This window comes from Bos taurus, chromosome 13, assembly GCF_002263795.3.
Source record: "Bos taurus isolate L1 Dominette 01449 registration number 42190680 breed Hereford chromosome 13, ARS-UCD2.0, whole genome shotgun sequence".
Taxonomy (NCBI): domain Eukaryota; kingdom Metazoa; phylum Chordata; class Mammalia; order Artiodactyla; family Bovidae; genus Bos; species Bos taurus.
The window spans coordinates 296,048-317,214 of NC_037340.1; the positions used below are offsets into that span (position 1 = coordinate 296,048).

Below are 21,167 nucleotides of genomic sequence, written 5' to 3' on the forward strand. Positions count from 1 at the left end.
TCTGCAAGTTTCAGTAATCAAAACACAGTACTAGCACAAAAACAGAAATATATTGAATGATCAACAGAACAAGACAGAAAGTCCAGAGGGAAACCTACATACCTGTGGTCAATTATTCTAGGATAAAGGAGGCAAGACTGTACAAAGGAGAAAAGACAGGCCCTTCAATAAGTAGTTCTGAGAAAACTCAACAGCTACATGTATAAGAAGGAAATCAGAACACTCCCTAACATCATACACAAAAATAAACTCAAAATGGATTAAGCACCTAAATATAAGACAGGTCCTGTAAGACTCAGAGGAGAATATAGGCAGAACACACTCTGACATAAATTACAGCAGGATCTTTTTTCATCCACCTCTTAGAGTAATGAAAATAAAAACAGAAATAAGCAAATGGGATATAATCAAACGTAAAAGTTTTTGTGCAGTGCAGGAAATCATAAACAAGACAGACAACAACCCACAGAATGGGAGACAATATTTGCAAATGATGTAATTGACAAGGGATTAATCTCCAACATATTCAAACAGCTCAAAGAACTCAATATAAAAAAACAAACAACCTGATCAAAAAATGAGTATAAGATCTAAATACACATTTCTATAAGGAACACCTATAGACAACCAAAAAGCACATGAGGGATGCTCAGAAAGGATGCCCCACATCACTATTTACTATAGAAATTCAGAAATACTATAATAAGCTATCATTTCACACCAATCAGAATCAGATCAGATCAGTCACTCACTCGTGTCCGACTCTTTGCGACCCCATGAATCGCAGCATGACAGGCCTCCCTGTCCGTCACCAACTCCCGGAGATCACCCAGACTCACATCCATTGAGTCAGTGATGCCATCCAGCCATCTCATCCTCTGTCGTCCCCTTCTCCTCTTGCCCTCAATCTCTTCCAGCATCAGAGCCTTTTCCAATGAGTCAACTCTGCATGAGGTGGCCAAAATACTGGAGTTTCAGCTTTAGCATCATTCCTTCCAAAGAAATCCCAGGGCTGAGCTCCTTCAGAATGGACTGGTTGGATCTCCTTGCAGACCAACGGACTCTCAAGAGTCTTCTCCAACGCCATAGTTCAAAAGCATCAATTCTTCGGCGCTCAGCCTTCTTCACAGTCGAATTCTCACATCCATACATGACCACAGGAAAAACCATAGCCTTAACTAGCCGGACCTTTGTTAGCAAAGTAGTGTCTCTGCTTTTGAATATGCTATCTAGCTTGGTCATAACTTTCCTTCCAAGGAGTAAGCATCTTTTAATTTCATGGCTACAGTCACCATCTGCAGTGATTTTGGAGCCCAGAAAAATAAAGTCTGACACAGTTTCCACTGTTTCCCCATCTATTTCCCATGAAGTGATGGGACTGGATGCCATGATCTTCATTTTCTGAATGTTGAGCTTTAAGCCAACTTTTTCATTCTCCTCTTTCACTTTCATCAAGAGGCTTTTTAGTTCCTCTTCACTTTCTGCCATAAGGGTGGTGTCATCTGCATATCTGAGGTTATTGATATTTCTCCTGGCAATCTTGATTCCAGTTTGTGTTTCTTCCAGTCCAGCATTTCTCATGATGTACTCTGCATATAAGTTAAACAAGCAGGGTGACAATATACAGCCTTGATGTACTCCTTTTCCTATTTGGAACCAGTCTGTTGTTCCATGTCCAGTTCTAACTGTTGCTTCCTGACCTGCATACAAATTTCTCAAGAGGCAGATCAGGTGGTCTGGTATTCCCATCTCTTTCAGAATTTTCCACAGTTGATTATGATCCACACAGTCAAAGGCTTTGGCATAGTCAATAAAGCAGAAATAGATGTTTTTCTGAAACTCTCTTGCTTTTTCCATGATCGAGCAGATGTTGGCAATTTGATCTCTGGTTCCTCTGCCTTTTCTAAAACCAGCTTGAATATCAGGAAGTTTATGGTTCACATATTGCTGAAGGCTGGCTTGAAGAATTTTGAGCATTACTTTACTAGCATGTGAGATGAGTGCAGTTGTGCAGTAGTTTGAGCATTCTTTGGCATTGCCTTTCTTTGGGATTGGAATGAAATGACCTTTTCCAGTCCTGTGGCCACTGCTGAGTTTTCCAAATTTGCTGGCATATTGAGTGCAGCACTTTCACAACATCATCTTTCAGGATTTGGAAGAGCTCAAATGGAATTCTATCACCTCCACTAGCTTTGTTTGTAGTGATGCTTTCTAAGGCCTACTTGACTTTGCATTCCAGGATGTCTGGCTCTAGGTGAGTGATCACACCATCGTGATTATCTTGGTCGTGAAGATTTTTTTTGTACAGTTCTTCTGTGTATTCTTGCCATCTGTTCTTAATATCTTCTTCTTCTGTTAGGTCCATACCATTTCTGTCCTTAATTGAGCCCATCTTTGCATGAAATGCTCCTTTGGTATCTGTGATTTTCTTGAAGAGATCCCTAGTCTTTCCCATTCTGTTGTTTTCCTCTATTTCTTTGCATTGATCACTGAAGAAGGCTTTCTTATCTCTTCTTGCTATTCTTTGGAACTCTGCATTCAGATGTTTATATCTTTCTTTTTCTCCTTTGCTTTTCACAGGTATTTGTAAGGCCTTCCCAGACAGCCATTTTTCTTTTTTGCATTTCTTTTCCATGGGGATGGTCTTGATCCCTGCCTCCTGTACAATGTCACAAACCTCATTCCATAGTTCATCAGGCACTCTATCAGATCTAGGCCCTTAAATCTATTTCTCACTTCCACTGTATAATCATAAGGAATTTGATTTAGGTCATACCTGAATGGTCTGGTGGTTTTCCCTACTTTCTTCAACTTAAGTCTGAATTTGGCAATAAGGAGTTCATGGTCTGAGCCACAGTCAGCTCCTGGTCTTGTTTTTGCTGACTGTATAGAGCTTCTCCATCTTTGGCTGCAAGGAACATAATCAATCTGATTTCGATGTTGACCATCTGGTGATGTCCATGTGTAGAGTCTTCTCTTGTGTTGTTGGAAGAGGGTGTTTGTTATGACCAGTGCATTTTCTTGTCAAAATTCTATTAGTCTTTGCCCTGCTTCATTCTGTATTCCAAGGCCAAATTTGCCTGTTACTCCAGGTGTTTCTTGACTTCCTACTTTTGCATTCCAGTCCCCTATAATGAAAAGGACATCTTTTGGGGGTGTTAGTTCTGAAAGGTCTTGTAGGTCTTCATAGGAGCTTCAACTTCAGCTTCTTCAGCGTTACTGGTTGGGGCATAGACTTGGATTACTGTGATATTGAATGGTTTGCCTTGGAAACAAACAGAGATCATTCTGTCCTTTATGAGATTGCATCCAAGTACTGCATTTCAGACTCTTTTTTGACCATGATGGCTACTCCATTTCTTCTGAGGGATTCCTGCCCGCAGTAGTAGATAAATTGATCATCTGAATTAAATTCACCCATTCCAGTCCATTTGAGTTCGCTGATTCCTAGAATGTCGACATTCACTCTTGCCATCTCTTGTTTGACCACTTCCAATTTGCCTTGATTCTTAGACCTGACATTCTAGGTTCCTATGCAATATTGCTCTTTACAGCATCGGACCTTGCTTCTATCACCAGACACATCCACAGCTGGGTCTTCTTTTTGCTTTGGCTCCATCCCTTCATTCTTTCTGGAGTTATTTCTCCACTGATCTCCAGTAGCATATTGGGCACCTACTGACCTGGGGAGTTTCTCTTTCAGTATCCTATCATTTTGCCTTTTCATACTGTTCATGGGGTTCTCAATGCAAGAATATTGAAGTGGTTTTCCATTCCCTTCTCCAATCAGAATAGCCACCATCAAAAAATATACAAACAATAAATGCTGGAGAGAGTGTAGAGAAAATGGAATCCTTCTACACCACTTATGGAATGCAACTAGGTACACCCACTGTAGAAAACTCTATAAAGGTTGCTATAAAAACTAAATATAGAGTTGCCATATGATTCAGCAATCTCAGTCCTGGGCATATATCTGGAGAAAACCATAATTCAAAAAGGTACATGCACCCCAATGTTCACTGCAGAACCATTTACAATAGCAAAGACATTAAAGCAACCTAAGTGTCCATCAACAGAAGAATGGATAAAGAAGATGTGGTATACACACACACACACACAGAGACACAACGAAAATGGAATATTACTCGGCCATAAAAAGAAATAATAATGGCATTTGCAGCAACACAGATGGATCTCAAAATTACAATACTAGTGAGGTAACTCAGAGAAAAACAAGTATCACATTACTTACACGTGGAATTTAATAAAAATAAACTTATTTACACAACAGAAAACAACTCAAAATATATGAAAATCAAATTATGGTTATGAAAGGGGAAACATGAGGGGAAGGACAAATTAGGAGATTGGGGTTAACATATATACACTATTTTCTAGTAGTCATGTATGGATATGAGAGTTATACAATAAAGAAGGCTGACTGCCAAAGAATTAATGCTTTTGAACTGTGGTGTTGGGAGTAGACTCTCAAGAGTCTTTGGACTGCAAGGAGATTAAACCAGTCAATCCTAAAGGAAATCAATCCTGAATACTCATTGGAAGGACTGATGTTGAGGCTGAAGCTCCAATACTTCAGCCACTTGATGTGAAGAGCTGACTCATCAGAAAAGACTCTTATGCTGGGAAAGATGGAAGGCAGGAGGAGAAAGGGGACAACAGAGGACGAGAGGATTGGATAGCATCACCAACTCAATGGGCATGAACTTGAGCTAACCCCACAAGATAGTGGAGGACAGAGGAGGCTGGTGGGCTGCAGTCCATTGGTCGCAGAGTCAGACACGACTGAGTGACTAACACTTTCAATTTGAATATGGAAAACTTAACAGTGCTGGTTTTTAAATTGCTTAAGTTAGCTGCAGAGAAAATACTTAGTACCAAAAGTACTTGGATACTACTGTTTAAAAGTAGTATTAATACTACTTAAAAGTAGTATTTTTAAAATACCATATAAATTTTCATCATACACACAAAAGTATTTCCCTTTTATAAAGATTTTCTCATCATGTTTAATGAGAAACAACTAAAATGTCATGAAAACAGAAAAGAGGGGAAATTTTTACTATTTATCTTTCAGATCATATATTTTTTTTCTTCAAAATCTGTACACATTCTTGTGATGTTTTCAAAAGCAGGTCCTGAGACAGATTTGACCCATCTGTAGCTCCTAGAGGAGACAATCCATAGGACTCAGATTCAAATTCAGCAGCAGCTGGAAAGAAAAAGGATTATGTCCTTTATCTAAAATACTTGAGTTAACTCAGTATTAGTTAAAAAAAAAAAAAAAACAAAAGCCTAAGACATTTCTAGGTGCTCTGAAAAATGAAACATAGCTATAAATGACAGAAAACAAAATACAAGATTACAATTATATAATCAGCCCATGGTCCCATATGCGGCTGAGTATCAGAGCTTGTGGCTTTCTCATTCTTCATTCATTTACTCAATAACTATCTGCTAAGGTGCTGTGACAAACACTGGAATTACAAGATGAAAGTGACCCAGTCACCCTGAGAAATGATAATGTCATAAAATATAAAAACAGATGAACAGACAATTTCCATAGAGTCATAAATACTAAGACACGTATACAATATGGAACAAGGAACACTAAGAAGGGACAGCCTCCTTTTTGGTGGAGGTGTTATGGAAGTAGCTACCTGAATGACAGGAAAAAGTACAAGAGTCAGAGGGGAGAAGCACATACAAAGACCAGAGGTGAGGAAACGAATCTGTGGGATCCTACACAGTCTGGCTGGTTAGATGCACAGCTAAGCGGCAGAATAAGGTGGTAAAGAGATAAGATAAGGCCAACTACTTTGGAAGGACCCAAATTAATGCAGGTGTTTGGAGCTTTTCCTGAGGGCAAGAGATAAACTAGTGACAAAGTCAATGACACAGAAATTATAAAGTCGCCCACCAAGTGACAGGTATGCAAACATAACTGCTTGAGTCTGGGTGTTCTAGCCTTAACCACTACCAGACACTTGAGACACTGATGAACTCCATGCTTTCTGAAAATGGTGTCAGGGTGCAGATGGACAGTTCCACAGGGATGGCAGTAGTAGAGAAAGGATACAGCCAGAAATAAATAGAACTACATAGACCTTTTGAGATTTTTTTTAAACTATGGAACATGATGAATAAATGAGGAAGAAGAATATTTTTCACTATGACTGGTCATGCTTTCACATTTTTCATTAGCTATGTATAAGAAAAAAAATTAACATAGCATCTGTTATCCAAACAATGGAAAGAGATGCCATTTATTGTTTACAGTGTATTTCAGAAATCAATATCTAAATTTAATTCATACATTTTGGCAACATACCTTCTCTTAGTTCTCTAGTTATACTCCTGTCCAACTCCTGCCACATCTGAAATAAGTCAAATATTATTTATCTTTAAGTTAAGCAAGAGATATTATCATAGGAATGTTATACAGATTACTAAATGTGACATTTAAATAATATTTTTATGATTTGGGAGAATGGCATTGAACTACATATAATATCATATATGGAACGAGTCACCAGTCCAGGTTCGATGCACGATACTGGATGCTTGGGGCTGGTGCACTGGGAGGATGCAGAGGGATGGTATGGGGAGGGAGGAGGGAGGAGGGTTCAGGATGGGGAACACATGTATACCTGTGGCGGATTCATTTTGATATTTGGCAAAATCAATACAATATTGTAAAGTTTAAAAATAAAATAAAATTTAAAAATAAATAAATAATACTTTTAGAGACTAGACCTAACTTGAAGATTACTTAAGTAGAAAAATAATCACATAAATAAAAGAATGCATTCCTACTTATTCCGCTTATAAATAACAGAGAACATATATATGGAAGGTTAATCTGATAAAAAGTACAATAAATATCAGTCTATCAAGTATACATAATTTCAAAGAATTAGAGAATGACCCATGATCCTAGGAATGACCCACAAGATTACTATCTTCTCCCCTTAACAGCTCCTGCCCTAAATACATACTTCTGAGACCTTTATTTTGATTTCTAGGTGAGGATCCTGTTCAAATGGAGGAAGTAGTTTGAGATGAATATTATTAAGGAGAACACACCTGCAATTTTCTTTGAACTTTTCCATTTAACAAAAACACAGAAAGGTGAGAAAGTTATACACAATAAAACAATGAACCAGCAAGTTTGTATTCTAAAGGTGTTTAGTGAGAAGGATTAACACAGAACTGTTAGTTTCTGAACTATGTCCCATAGAAGGGAAAGGTCCCACAGGGGTCACTGCAGGGTTGAGGAACTGAGAAGTCACAAGTACAGGACCTCTGGCCATTCCTTTGGCTAAAAGGCTTTATACTTGTCTCTGTTTTATATAATATGGTTCCACACAAAAGTTTTTTTTTTTTTTTAAATAAAGGTTGTTTTCTTTGAAAAAATACAAACAAACTTTTTTTAAGGTATGAGAGTCATGATTTAGGCAAAGTTTGTAATTCTACAAAAGAAGTAAGAAAGGTAATGACTTTCTTACTGAGTCCAGAGTCCTATGCCAGCTACTTCCTCAGATTAAGAAAAAACACATGTATTTTTAACTATAATGCAGAGAAAATGAATATGTAAAACTTTATTACATAGTTCAATAATGCTTGTGGCATGACATGACATAGTAGCTTTCTAACTAAATCTGTTTTAAAGGCAAGAACAAGAATAAATTAATGTCAAACTTCTATAGGTAGCAGTCAGTTGATATAGTTAATTTATGAAGCATAAATTTTTTAAAAAACACACGACAGGGAACTTGAAGGAGAAAAGTTTCAAGGTGAGGACTTATACTCCTACCCTCCTTATGAGAGGTGAGGAGATTTACCTAACCGGTGAGTTTGGGAGAAGGGCTTGCTTGGTTCCTCTACTTTGAAAAGATGTATGTGCCCACAGCACCATGAACTTGGGTGTGCAGTAGGCAACCTGTGTCTGGGACAGGGGTCAAGCATTTGCTTCCTCCTCTTAGGCCTGTGTGGGGAAGTGTCTAACTTGGGATGAAGTGTTCGGAGGCCCACTGTGACTGCACAGCTAAAGCACATCCTCCAGTTCCATAGCTCTCAAGTACTAAGACCCAATGTAGATGCAGTGCTGTGAAAGAAACCTAAATTGTTCTCCTATGATGGCAAGAAGTCAAATGAGAAAACAGGTTGAGACTGCATTTAACAAGGGCTACTTTTCCGTGCATCACAAACATCAGGAAAACACCATTAAAACTATAAACCTGTGTGCACTGACTGAAATAGATATTTTAATCACAATGATTCAACAGTGAAAACTGGTTGCAATTTAAAGACTCCCCATCATTGCTATCTTAGATACAATTCATCCAGGTGATGTCAAGATAGAGATAAAGTGAGCTTCATTTATAATGTTTAAAATGTTTGAATTAACTACAAATCTAGAAATGCTCAGCAAGATTTTTTTTTAATTTTAAATAAAAATGCTATAGGTAAAAGAAGCAATTAAAGAAACTTATAAAAATGTCATTTTTGTAAGAAATGACATTAATGTAAGAAAATGACAAAAAAATGTTAAGCTAAAACTAGAAATTAATGTTTTGGTTTAGTATTGTAAGTTTATTTAATTCATAAAAAGGATTTATCTAGGATTCCTTTAAACAAAAAGCATCCATATGTGGTTAGTGTTTAGATGCCAGTGATTCACTTATGCTTAGAGACAGAAAAACTTTGTTGGGTACAGCAGAGCTTGGAAATGATTATGAACCATTGCCAACTGAAATCAATTAGAAAGGAAGTGAAATATCTGAAAGAATACTTTTGGATACTAGGCAATAAGATTTCATTTCTAAAGTAGAATTTAAACGCAGTTTTTCAAGAAATTTAATAATGTAGTAAGTATCTCTTAAAATCAAGAACTCTGGGACAAAAAAAAAAATCATAACATTTCTGTCTCCTTTATTAGCACAGCTAATTATGACTTTTACTTAGTGTGCATTAAGTCAAATAAACAACTCAGAAGTTCACGAAATTAAAAACAAGGATCATTCATATCAGAAATCTGAAACCCAGTGGAAAAAAGATAATAGAACTAACCTTGGTCAAGTGAGTCTCCATGCTGTTATTCAAAGGGTGTGGAATTGAGGTAGAAAACCCTGCGTTTGCTCTTGGAGTAAGATTTCCATTGAGCACTAAAGGATTACTGAAATTTCCAACACAAGGGGGCTCCAGGACTGGCCTCGTGCTAAGAGTGCCAAGTAAAGATTTGTTCTGCTCTTTCTCCACCTCAAGTTTGCTGCTGATAACTGCCAGTCTCTCATGAGTCCTGAGGAAGATGAAAAACACCAACTTAATGATCTGCATTTTTAAAGTTGCCATATAGTAAATGGAATTCCCAATAAACTGTTTGAACACTGAAAACACAGAGCAGACCTCCTGTAAACAATGATAGCTGTAATCCTGTTCTAAAGAAGTACACATGTGTCTAGGGCTTCTCAAGTAACAAGTCACAGTTGGGAGAGGAGAGAAAGGGCATCAGAGAGAGAGGGAGGTGGCCTCACACAGTGACACCTGCTGCCCTCTGGGACACACCTGCCTCCAGGAAACAGTTCAGGGATGAAGAAACACCCCATCCCACAAAGCCACTTTCAAGCATTTGCTTTCACCACGCTTGTATACACATTTCACTCATGACCTCAGAGAAATTAAGCTTTTGCCTCTGAGGAATCATCTAGAGTCACAATCTAGAGGGGAGGACAAGAAAGTCAATGCGTGATTGAAAAGAGCTAAAACAGCCCCAGGAACAATTACAAGTATCCCCTACTTTTCCAAAGTTCACTTTATGTTACTTCACTTCTAGGAAAGGCCTACGTCAGCATCTTTTTTGATAATCAAAAAAAAAAATTTTTTTAAGAGACTTTTTGATTTCATATAAAAAGGTTCAGTGTACGTTTTACAGTGAGAGGCATCGCGCTCCCCAAGCAGGGAGACTGGCCCCACTGAGCTCCTTCCCTGGAAGCCACACCCCACATCTCAGTGTCAAGTCACCACAACCCTGAACCCTGTCTGGGAGCACCTGTGCTTCACTTGTGCATATTCATTTTAGGCTTTAACTAGGAGAATATGACCTCGGGTACCTGCTTCTTTGCTGTATGCTGTTTTGGCTTATGAAAGGCTTCCTAGGAGTGCTCTGCTTTCAGACAGTGGGAAAACCTGGACTAGGCACTGGAGGTGCCATCTGCCCTTTCCATCGTCCACACCCCCGCTCAGTCAGGTCATACTGACTATTATGACAGTATGACAGTATGTCATACTGACATACTATTTCTAGCCACTCTGTGAATTATCCTGCCTTTCACTCCAGTGTTAATTGCCCCCAATTTCACATGCCTTTATGCAGTGTGCTGCTGCTGCTAAGTCACTCCAGTCGTTTCCGACTCTGTGTGGTAAAACTTAAAAGGACACAATATTAATAGTTTATATTAGGGCGCCCTCTAGCACTGACCATCTAGTTAGCTTTCCATTTCTACTAATCTCATGAACTGCGCTCTATAAAAATTAGGCTTTAGAGACAAATTAACAAACTAAATTTACTTTCTGTGATTCTGTGTTTTCACTTGTCTAGTTTACCTTCCAATGACTTTCTAACTTCTACTTCTACTAGGTAGAGTTGCTTATATTTTTCCAACTCTGCTTTATGAGAATCTTGCAAAGTTTTCATCTTGGAGAGTTCAGATTCCAAGTCTTTAATTCTGAGTTCCATCTGACTTCTTATGGAAGCATTATTCTTCTATTGTAACTGCTCTAAGTTATCCTGAGAGCTGCTTTTATCTAAGGCCAATTTAAAAAGATAACATTTTAAAAATAATCATTAACCTGAAAATGATATTTGCTCCCTTTAGTTTTGAGTCAGTGATTCAGAAAGCAATTTTAAAGGTTAAAAAAAAAAAGAGCAGAAGTTTAGAACAATTATCATCAATGTGAAGTGAATTAAATGTGAATTATAAAATTAAAGTGGAATTATTGTTATAGTGGTGCTTATATAATCTGATAATTCAAAGAACAAGAGGATCAACTTAAAATGTTTTTAAAAATTAACAAGACAACTTAAAAATAATTCAAGAGGATGGTACCAGTTCTAAACCACACTATTTTCTTTTCCTCTTGGTAGTCTTGTTTTATACCAATTGGTCTTATAAATGAAAGGATTTTCTAGTGAGAATCATTCTGATAGGTCAATTTGGTGATAACTGTGATGGAAACAGAAATATTTAAAGGGAGAAACAAGTGTCCCCTTCCTTCCAGAAAACTACCAAGCCAATTGCTCAAAGGGAAGTAGAGGAAACACATAAGCTGTATAGATCCAAAACGTAATTTACAATGAGGTGAATTCAAGCACATGACAGATGAACAAATTAACCTGCAAAAATAGGTTGACTCAGTTTAATTTCTCTACGAGATCCTGTTTAGCCCTTTCTTCAATCTCCCATTTATACTGCTCTACTTGACTGTGTTCTACAATATACATTTATATATAACTTCTGAGGTTCACTACTTCTTGCTCCAAATTCTTTTTATTCTTCTCTAGTTTTTCACATTTCTTTTACATTCCTTTCATAGATAATAACTCCTCTTGAAGAACTTGATTTTTTGCATCCAGGTGCAGACATTTTGACAATGCAGTTTCCAGCTCTGCTGTAAGATCCTCAATCTGCAAGAATAAAACAATACTGTTTGGTAATGAGGCAAGTGGACTGAGCACAGCCTAACTCAAACCCAGGATCAAATAGATACGATGGTATCTGTATGGTAGAACGTAGGACCAGGGATTACTCAGAGAATCAAGAGAGAAGTTCAAACCACCAAGAGTCACAACATATATTCTTCACTGTGATCATCTTTGTCACACAACATTTGCACTTGATTTTACACTCTTTTCTATTTTTTTCTCCATAAAATGACTACAAGTCACCTCTTAGTAGAATGTCTCTACTCCTTCCCCCCATCTTAATGCCCCATGTTTTAAAGAAGTTTGAGGGATACTGTATTGAGTTATCTAGGGCTGAGTTAATAAACGCTTCCCAAAAGAAGATTGTGAAAATAAGACTCTCATTAATAAATCTTGTAAATATGGATTCTAATCCCATAAGTCTTTTTCTGAACTAAATAGTTTTTGCTAATTTGAACTGCATTCCAAAGAAAAATAATTCAAAAGGTTAAAGAAATCCCATCTCTTAATAGCTTAGTGAGATGATCCATACATTTCTCTGAACAACAACAACAAAAATGCCTCATTTTTGTAACCATTTGTTACTCTTCACAGAACAGAATATATCAAACAAAACAACAAACAAAATTTGCGGGAATTTCAGTGACACCGAGTTGCAAAGAACTTTCCTTTAGACAGAATGATTACTCAGTAAGTCGAGGTGAGTGGAGGTGGTGGTATTGAAACTGTCTACAAATTCTTTGACACTTTTCTCTGCAATTCCCTCCCCTTAAATATGTGTTGGCCTCAGTAACTGATTTCTACTGGACAGAGTCTGGGGAACCTGACTTTTGCTCTGTGGGAAAGCCCACCCTTAGCATCAGTCACTATGCTGTGAAGAAGCCAAGACCACATACTGAGCACCTTGTCAGTGCCTCCAATGACCGCTCCCAACTAATGCCCCATCCAAAAGCCAGCTCCAACTGCCAGACATGTGCATGAGCTAATTTTCAGATGACTCTGGCCCCCACCTTCATGACATCCCAGCTGATGCTGACTGGAAAAGAAACGTGCTGGCCTCACTCACTAAGCTTTGCCCCAACACAACTTTTCAAACAAAGTAAATGCTGTTTTGAGCCACTACGCTTTGACGTGCTTTATTATACAATTTGCTGGCAATAAATACCTGGCACAGATACTGATATTAAAAATGCCATTAAAAAAGAACTAAAAGATGTGAGAATGTCTTTCAACCTGGAGGTAGGTGAGATCTGAATGGACTCATAGAAAGAAATGAAAACCCAAAGGGCTTCATGACATTGTAAACTGAATCCTGATGGCCCTTAAAGAGGCTGTTGGTGACAGCTTCTAGGCAAGAGAAGAAAATGACACTGAAACACAGGGGAAAGGAGACTCTTCCTATGAACCAGTTGAAAGTAACATCAATGAGAAGGATAAGCCATCAAAAAAAAGGGGGGGGGGACTATTAAATATAAAGGAACCAGGCTCAATTATATTTGGGTTCAATATCTGTTATCTCCTTTACAGCATCTTCACATGTCCAGTGGTCACATGATGCTAAAAGAGAAAAACAGCTACTGGGCTAAGATCAAATCTAGGGTGCTGCCAGGAAAACATGGACTAAAGGTGAAGCCTGTAGACTATAAAATCCTTCATTAGGACCATGGGAAGACTTAAGGTGGTGCCTCAAATTCCTTTAAAGATCTTAAGGGCATAAGAATTTTAAAGGCATCATCCTACAAAGCTTCACAAGAAGCCCAAGGTGCAGAGCTTCTCTCAAAAAAGATTTGTGAGGGTAGCCTCTCCAATAATGTGAATCCCAATCCAATTCACAGGACACTAAAAGCTTTAAAGAGAACCTTGGCAGCAAAAAAACGATGCTTGACCTAACAGAGACCAAGACATACAAATGAGAATAGGCCTTTAGGATTTTCTTAGAAGTTCAATGAAGAGGAAGTGGCTTAAGAAACATGACTCAGCTACAGACAGAGGTCATTTCTTATGAAAAGGACAGCACACAGAGCTCAGAGGGTAGAGCAAAGGAGAAGCACTCCTATGGGCAGGACCAAGTCCTCATCACAGAGCTGGCAGCACCAAACTGGACCTCAGAGCTGCTATGGACTACGGTGCCTCCCATTTCCCATTTCTGAACAGGAGAGTCTAGTCATTCAGCAGAATGGTGGGAGTGTGGGTGGAAGATAACTTGTCCCTTTAGTTCTCAAGGCTTAGTACTGAGAGGGTTGTGCTCACAGGGTCACATTCTAGAAATCACACCCAGAAACCTCATCCCCATGTGCCATCTGTACCTGATGAAGATGGCAAGACCTCTACTTGAGCCTGGACCTGACACTGTTAACAACTGAGACTTGTGAGGGAACGGGTAGGGAAAAGGGTACTTTTCATTGGAAGGAATATAAAAAATTGTGGCCAGTGAGTAACTGTGCTAGTTTTTAAATGTACCCATTAGTTTTAAAAAACTTTATTCTGTAAGAGAGGTAGAATATAGGCCAAGTATAAGTGACTTGCTCCTATTGAACAGAAGATGATGAAAGTGATGCTGTGTGAACTGCAAAGCGAGGTTAGACAAGGCAGCAGAGCTTCTGCCTGGCTCTCAACCTGGGAACCAGGCTCCATGTTGCGAGTAAGCCCAGGCTGCAAAGAGAGCCTAGGTGTTCAGGGTAGGTGTTTCACTTGTCTGCCTTCACCAAAGTCCAGCCGACCACAGACACCAACTATCAGACATGGGCATGAACACACCTTCACCCGATTCCAGCCCCCAGCCCTCAAGCTGCCCCACCTGAAGCCGAGGGGATGAGAAGCCAGCCATCCTGGCCACCTTTTCCTAAGTGTAGGTTTTGAATGAAACCAATGTTGTTTATTGAAGCCACTAAACTTAAAGCTGATTAGGAAAAAAAACAGAAAAATGGATTTTTGAAAAAGAGAAAATAAAGAAACATAACTTAAATGCAGGTAGGAACTGGTCTCCTATAAAGTGGAATATAATAAAGGGTGAGATTTTTAATGACAATGTTGATGAGAAGAAGCATATAACTAGAAGGAAGACTTAAGGACTATTCAGGAAGAAGTTTTTTCAGGGTTCCCTTCAATTACAATTTCTTACACATAGGCAGTTGTGACTCCTTAGAATTTCTGCTCAAGTTTGAAAACAATGAAGACTAGTAAGCAATGAGGCATATGATTTGAACTATAAGAAATAACTAGAAATAGTTTAATTACCAAAATCAGACTTTTGACCTCATCTCAATTTACTAAAATTCTAAAAGAGATGGGTAGCTTTGAGTAGTTACTAATCTAGAACTCAATCTTCATTGTCCTCTCCTCAGAGAGAGAAATAAAACACCACAAGATGCCACTTCATACTTGCTAGGATGGCTATACTCACAGAGACAGGTAATGACTAGTGTTGACAGGAATGTATAGAAATGGGAACGTTTCACATACTTTGGATAAAAATATAAAATGATGCAGCCATGCTGGAAAACAGTATGGCAGGTCCTCAAAAGGTTAAACAGAGTTGCTGTTTAATACAGCAATTCTATTCATAACTGTTTTCCCAAAAGAAATGAAAAAACACATTCACATCAAAACTTAGACATAAATGTTCACAGTAACATTATTGACATTAGCCAAAAAGTAGAAAAACCCCAAAGGTCCATCAGATGATGAATGGATAAATACAATGTGGTATGTCCATACAATAGGATATTATTGAGCAATAAAATCAAGGAAATACTGATACATGTTAGATGTACCTTGAAGATATTACACTAAATGAAAGAAGGCAGTCACAAAGGATCCCATATTGTGTGATTCCACTGACACGAAATGTCCAGAAAAGGGACATCTACACAGTCAGTGAGTGGAGTCATGGCTCCCTCAGGCTGAGAAGATCAGGAAGGGAAAACTGGCACCCTTCTTTGGAGAGTGATTAAAATGTTCTAACGTGGTAATGCCTGTATAACTCTTTAAACACAATAAAGTCACTGAACTGTACAATTTAAATGAATGAACTGCATGGTATGTTCATTAGATTTCAACAAACCTGTCACCAAAAACAACGGATGCTTTGGGGTCATTAATGCTGTGCTGCTTAGCTTCAGATCACCAGCCAGGGTTCAAGACAGAGAGAGTCAAGAGTGTGCCCTTTTTATCTCAAAATGATATAAGGAAAAGTTGTCTTTTTTACTGGTGTCCAACCTAAAAAATTAACAGACAAATCTGTGTTTCACTGCTCAAAGCATGGAATGATTTATATTTCCCAAAATTAAGTGATTTGGGGGTTCTAAAACTGATTAAAAATCACCTTATGTTTTAGCATATTAATTTGAATATCCATTTCAGTTTGACTGTCTTTTAAATCTCCATGGAAACTAAGCTCTCCATTTTCATATTCACTTAACTTCCTTCTTGTCATTTTTAAGACTTTCTTAAATCTGTAGAAATGTATAGAATGAGTAAGTTCTTTAAGAGAAGATATTTAATAATTAAACAGATATATGTTCTATCAGATAAAACAAACAAATCTATAAATTATAATCCTTTCTCATTGTTCAAATTTAATATTCCTTGAAAGCATAATAACTAAATTCTAATCTTAGATAAATAGTATGAAGAAAAATTTTATCACATTTAAATATACTGTGTGATATATGTAATATATGAGTTCTTATAAATAAGTTAACATCAATTTTTAGTATGCTAGTGTGAAATATTAATTTATTATTTAATATTAATTATAAACCAGAGATCAGGGTACCTGGCCTTGCTACGCCTTAGTGTCCATGTCTGCTGAATGGGGATAGCAGCAGCCTGGACCTCACCTGGGGATGAGATGACAGACTCGGAAAGCATGTGCCTGGCGCACAGAGTCTCCTGCACACTGCTACCCACCATCATTAAATTGGCCTCCCGCAAATCGAACATCTATGGCTCTGATTCAGTCATTTCTTATAAGAAAACACTAAGCGGAAATTCCACGGTGGTCCAGAGGTTAAGACTTGGCACTTTCACTGCTGGGACACTGGTCTGATCCCTGGCTGGAGAACTAAGATCCCATAAGCTGTGCAGCATGGCCAAAAAAATAAGTAAAGAAAATTTTAAATATAATAAATAATACTATGTCTATTATAAACAAGCATGAGATGATCAGAAGGTAAACAAGTGGGAGAAAGGCAAACTGTTATAACTGTCCCAACGAATGACCAATTTTCAACAGAACCATCAGCACATTTTAAGTGGTGGGTGAGTTTCATTACTTCTATTAAAACGTCAATTATTCACCAGTACATAACCACACAGTGTTCATTCTTGTTAACGATAAGGACTCTTTAATACTTCACAGAGAAACAAAGGCATGCTAAATTACTAAACAGTTTACCTTTTGACGCTGCTTCCTTAAATCACTAGGCTGATAGATGCATGCAAAGAAATGAAGAGAAACTAGATTTATTGCGACTTTGAAGCTAAAAATTCAAGAATCAAGTCCAAGAAACCCAGAGAGTCCCAAACAGGATGAACCCAAGGAGAAACACCCCAAGACACATATTAATCAAATTAACAAAGATCAAACACAAAGAACAAATATTAAAAGCAGCAAGGGAAAAACAACAAATAACACACAAGGGAATTCCCATAAGGATAACAGCTGATCTTTCAATAGAAACTCTTCAAGCCAGGAGGGAATGGCAAGACATACTTAAAATGATGAAAGAAAATAACCTACAGTCCAGATTATTGTACCCAGCAAGGATCTCATTCAAGTATGAAGGAGAAATCAAAAGCTTTTCAGACAAGCAAAAGCTGAGAGAATTCTGCACCACCAAACCAGCTCTCCAACAAATACTAAAGGATATTCTCTAGACAGGAAACACAAAAACAGTGTATAAACTCGAACCCAAAACAATAAAGTAAATGGCAACGGGATCATACTTATCAGTAATTACCTTAAACGTAAATGGGTTGGATGCCCCAACCAAAAGACAAAGACTGGCTGAATGGATACAAAAACAAGACCCCTACATATGTTGTCTACAAGAGACCCACCTCAAAACAGGGGACACATACAGACTGAAAGTGAAGGGCTGGAAAAAGATTTTCCATGCAAATAGGGACCAAAAGAAAGCAGGAGTAGCAATACTCATATCAGATAAAATAGACTTTAAAACAAAGGCTGTGAAAAGAGACAAAGAAGGTCACTACATAATGATCAAAGGATCAATCCAAGAAGAAGATATAACAATTATAAATATATATGCACCCAACACGGGAGCACCACAGTACGTAAGACAAATGCTAACAAGTATGAAAGGAGAAATTAACAATAACACAATAATAGTGGGAGACTTTAATACCCCACTCACACCCATGGATAGATCAACTAAACAGAAAATTAACAAGGAAACACAAACTTTAAATGATACAATAGACCAGTTAGACCTAATTGATATCTATAGGGCATTTCATCCCAAAACAATGAATTTCACCTTTTTCTCAAGCTCACATGGAACCTTCTCCAGGATAGATCACATCCTGGGCCATAAAGCTAGCCTTGGTAAATTCAAAAAAATAGAAATCATTCCAAGCATCTTTTCTGACCACAATGCAGTAAGATTAGATCTCAATTACAGGAGAAAAACTATTAAAAATTCCAACATATGGAGGCTGAACAACACGCTTCTGAATCACCAACAAATCACAGAAGAAATCAAAAAAGAAATCAAAATTTGCATAGAAACGAATGAAAATGAAAACACAACAACCCAAAACCTGTGGGACACGGTAAAAGCAGTCCTAAGGGGAAAGTTCATAGCAATACAGGCACACCTCAAGAAACAAGAAAAAAGTCAAATAAATAACCTAACTCTACACCTAAAGCAACTAGAAAAGGAAGAAATGAAGAACCCCAGGGTTAGTAGAAGGAAAGAAATCTTAAAAATTAGAGCAGAAATAAATGCAAAAGAAACAAAAGAGACCATAGCAAAAATCAACAAAGCCAAAAGCTGGTTCTTTGAAAGGATAAATAAAATTGACAAACCATTAGCCAGACTCATCAAGAAACAAAGGGAGAAAAATCAAATCAACAAAATTAGAAACGAAAATGGAGAGATCACAACAGACAACACAGAAATACAAAGGATCATAAGAGACTACTATCAACAACTATATGCCAATAAAATGGACAACGTGGAAGAAATGGACAAATTCTTAGAAAAGTACAACTTTCCAAAACTCGACCAGGAAGAAATATAAAATCTTAACAGACCCATCACAAGCATGGAAATTGAAACTGTAATCAAAAATCTTCCAGCAAACAAAAGCCCCGGTCCAGATGGCTTCACAGCTGAATTCTACCAAGAATCAGTATAGGCAAATACAGTAAAGCAAATATGATGGCAAGCATATAAGCGAGATGGAGATTTAGAGAACATGTGACTGGAAACAGAACATTTTTTTTTGACCACAGAAGTTAAATAAGCTATTCAAGATTTACTAGAGAAACACTATAAATTATTACTCAGGAAGATACAATTCTATTACAACATCATGATTTATTAAAGCACAGAATTCTGTACAACAAAGGGCCTTAGCAGTTGTCTATTCTTAGCCAAACTTCTCTATAAGTTAGTTTCTCTTAATAAAAAACATGTTATACTTTAAATTAGTAATTTAACTGATGAGGAATTTACCATAATACCTATTTTAACATTGAACAAATCTAACCACCTACTGGACATTAATGTAAAATCCTGACATAGAATTTTATTTAAAACTTCTCAAAATAAATTCATTAAAGAGGTTCCCTGTGAAAATATGTAAGAATGAAAGCTAGCTTAATAGCAGGTGCAGTCTTTACATTTTATTAACCATAGAAGATACTTTTTAAGAGTTTAATAGAGACATTAACTGTGCAAAAGCTGATGAGATTCACAGTCTTAAATACAAGCACCAACACAGAAAGGATATTGTGTCAGTTCAGTTCAGTTCAGTTCAGTCGCTCAGTCATGTCCGACTCTTCACGACCCCAGGAATCACAGCACACCAGACCTCCTTGTCCATCACCAACTCCCAGAGTTCACCCAAACTCATGTCCATCGAGTCAGTGATGCCAGCCAGCCATCTCATCCTCTGTCATCCCCTTCTTCTCCTGCCCCCCATCCCTCCCAGCATCAGAGTCTTTTCCAATGAGTCAGCTTTTCGCATAAGGTGGCCAAAGTATTGGAGTTTCAGCTTTAGTATCAGTCCTTCCAAAGAACACCCAGGACTGATCTCCTTTAGAATGGACTGGTTGGATCTCCTTGCAGTCCAAGGGACTCTCAATAGTCTTCTCCAACACCACAGTTCAAATGCATCAATTCTTCGGGCTCAGCTTTCTTCATAGTCCAACTTTCACATCCATACATGACCACAGGAAAAACCATAGCCTTGACTAGACAAAACTTTGTTGGCAAACTAATGTCTCTGCTTTTGAATATGCTGTCTAGGTTGGTCATAACTTTCCTTCCAAGGAGTAAGCATCTTTTAATTTCATGGCTGCAATTACCATCTGCAGTGATTTTGGAACCCCAAAAAATAAAGTCTGACACTGTTTCCACTGTTTCCCATCTATTTCCCATGAAGCAATGGGACCAGATGCCATGATCTTGGTTTTCTGAATGTTGAGCTTGAAGCCAACTTTTTCACTCTCCTCTTTCACTTTCATCAAGAGGCTTTTTAGTTCTTCACTTTCTGCCTTAAGGGTAGTGTCATCTGCATATCTAAAATTCCACTAATTCTACACTTAAGAGGATCATTTCTTTATGTAAGGATAATCTCATTTATGAATTACACATGATTTGTAGTTTAGGATCCATCTACATTATGCTTGTAACTGCATGCTGCTGCTGCTGCTGCTGCTGCTAAGTCGCTTCAGTTGTGTCTGACTCTGTGCGACCCCATGGACTGCAGCCTACCAGGCTCCTCCATCCATGGGATTTTCCAGGCAAGAGTACTGGAGTGGGTTGCCATTGCCTTCTCCTGTAACTGCATAGTGATACACCAATTCAAACTTACTGCTATGGGGGAAAAACACCATTTAATGAGACATGAAGAAAAAGCACAACCCGACTAAAGGGACACATGCTGTGGACCACAGCACGGCTATGACCAGAGCAAATGGGGCGACAGGGGAAGGAAGATGGATGGGTAAACTACAGCCTTGGGGGTGGGGGTTCTGGATTGACGATGACTAAGCAGACAACAGGATGAGACAGGAAATCAAAACCAATGATGAAAGCAGACACACCGTCAGAGAACTCCAACAGCAAGGAAAACATACACAGAACTGTTCTTTTACAAATACTTGGAAAGAAATTAAGCATGAAACCACAGAGAAATCATCAAAGAATTTTAAATATCAACTAATCAGCCAATGATGCAAATTATA

The 21,167-nt window shown here is 38.0% G+C and overlaps 1 protein-coding gene across 1 annotated transcript in view; it reads right to left on the reverse strand.

Moving 5' to 3' along the window:
* Nucleotides 1-5,005: 5,005 nt before the first annotated feature.
* The window catches only part of LOC784898 (liprin-alpha-1-like), a 39,859-nt gene continuing 23,697 nt past the window's right edge, over nucleotides 5,006-21,167 (reverse strand). Inside the window, 6 exon segments of the mRNA XM_059892861.1 lie at nucleotides 5,006-5,233; nucleotides 6,353-6,398; nucleotides 9,094-9,322; nucleotides 10,627-11,707; nucleotides 15,789-15,943; nucleotides 16,050-16,179. Coding sequence (XP_059748844.1) covers nucleotides 16,163-16,179 — 17 coding nt within the window. The 3' untranslated portion in view covers nucleotides 5,006-5,233; nucleotides 6,353-6,398; nucleotides 9,094-9,322; ... (1 more) ...; nucleotides 15,789-15,943; nucleotides 16,050-16,162.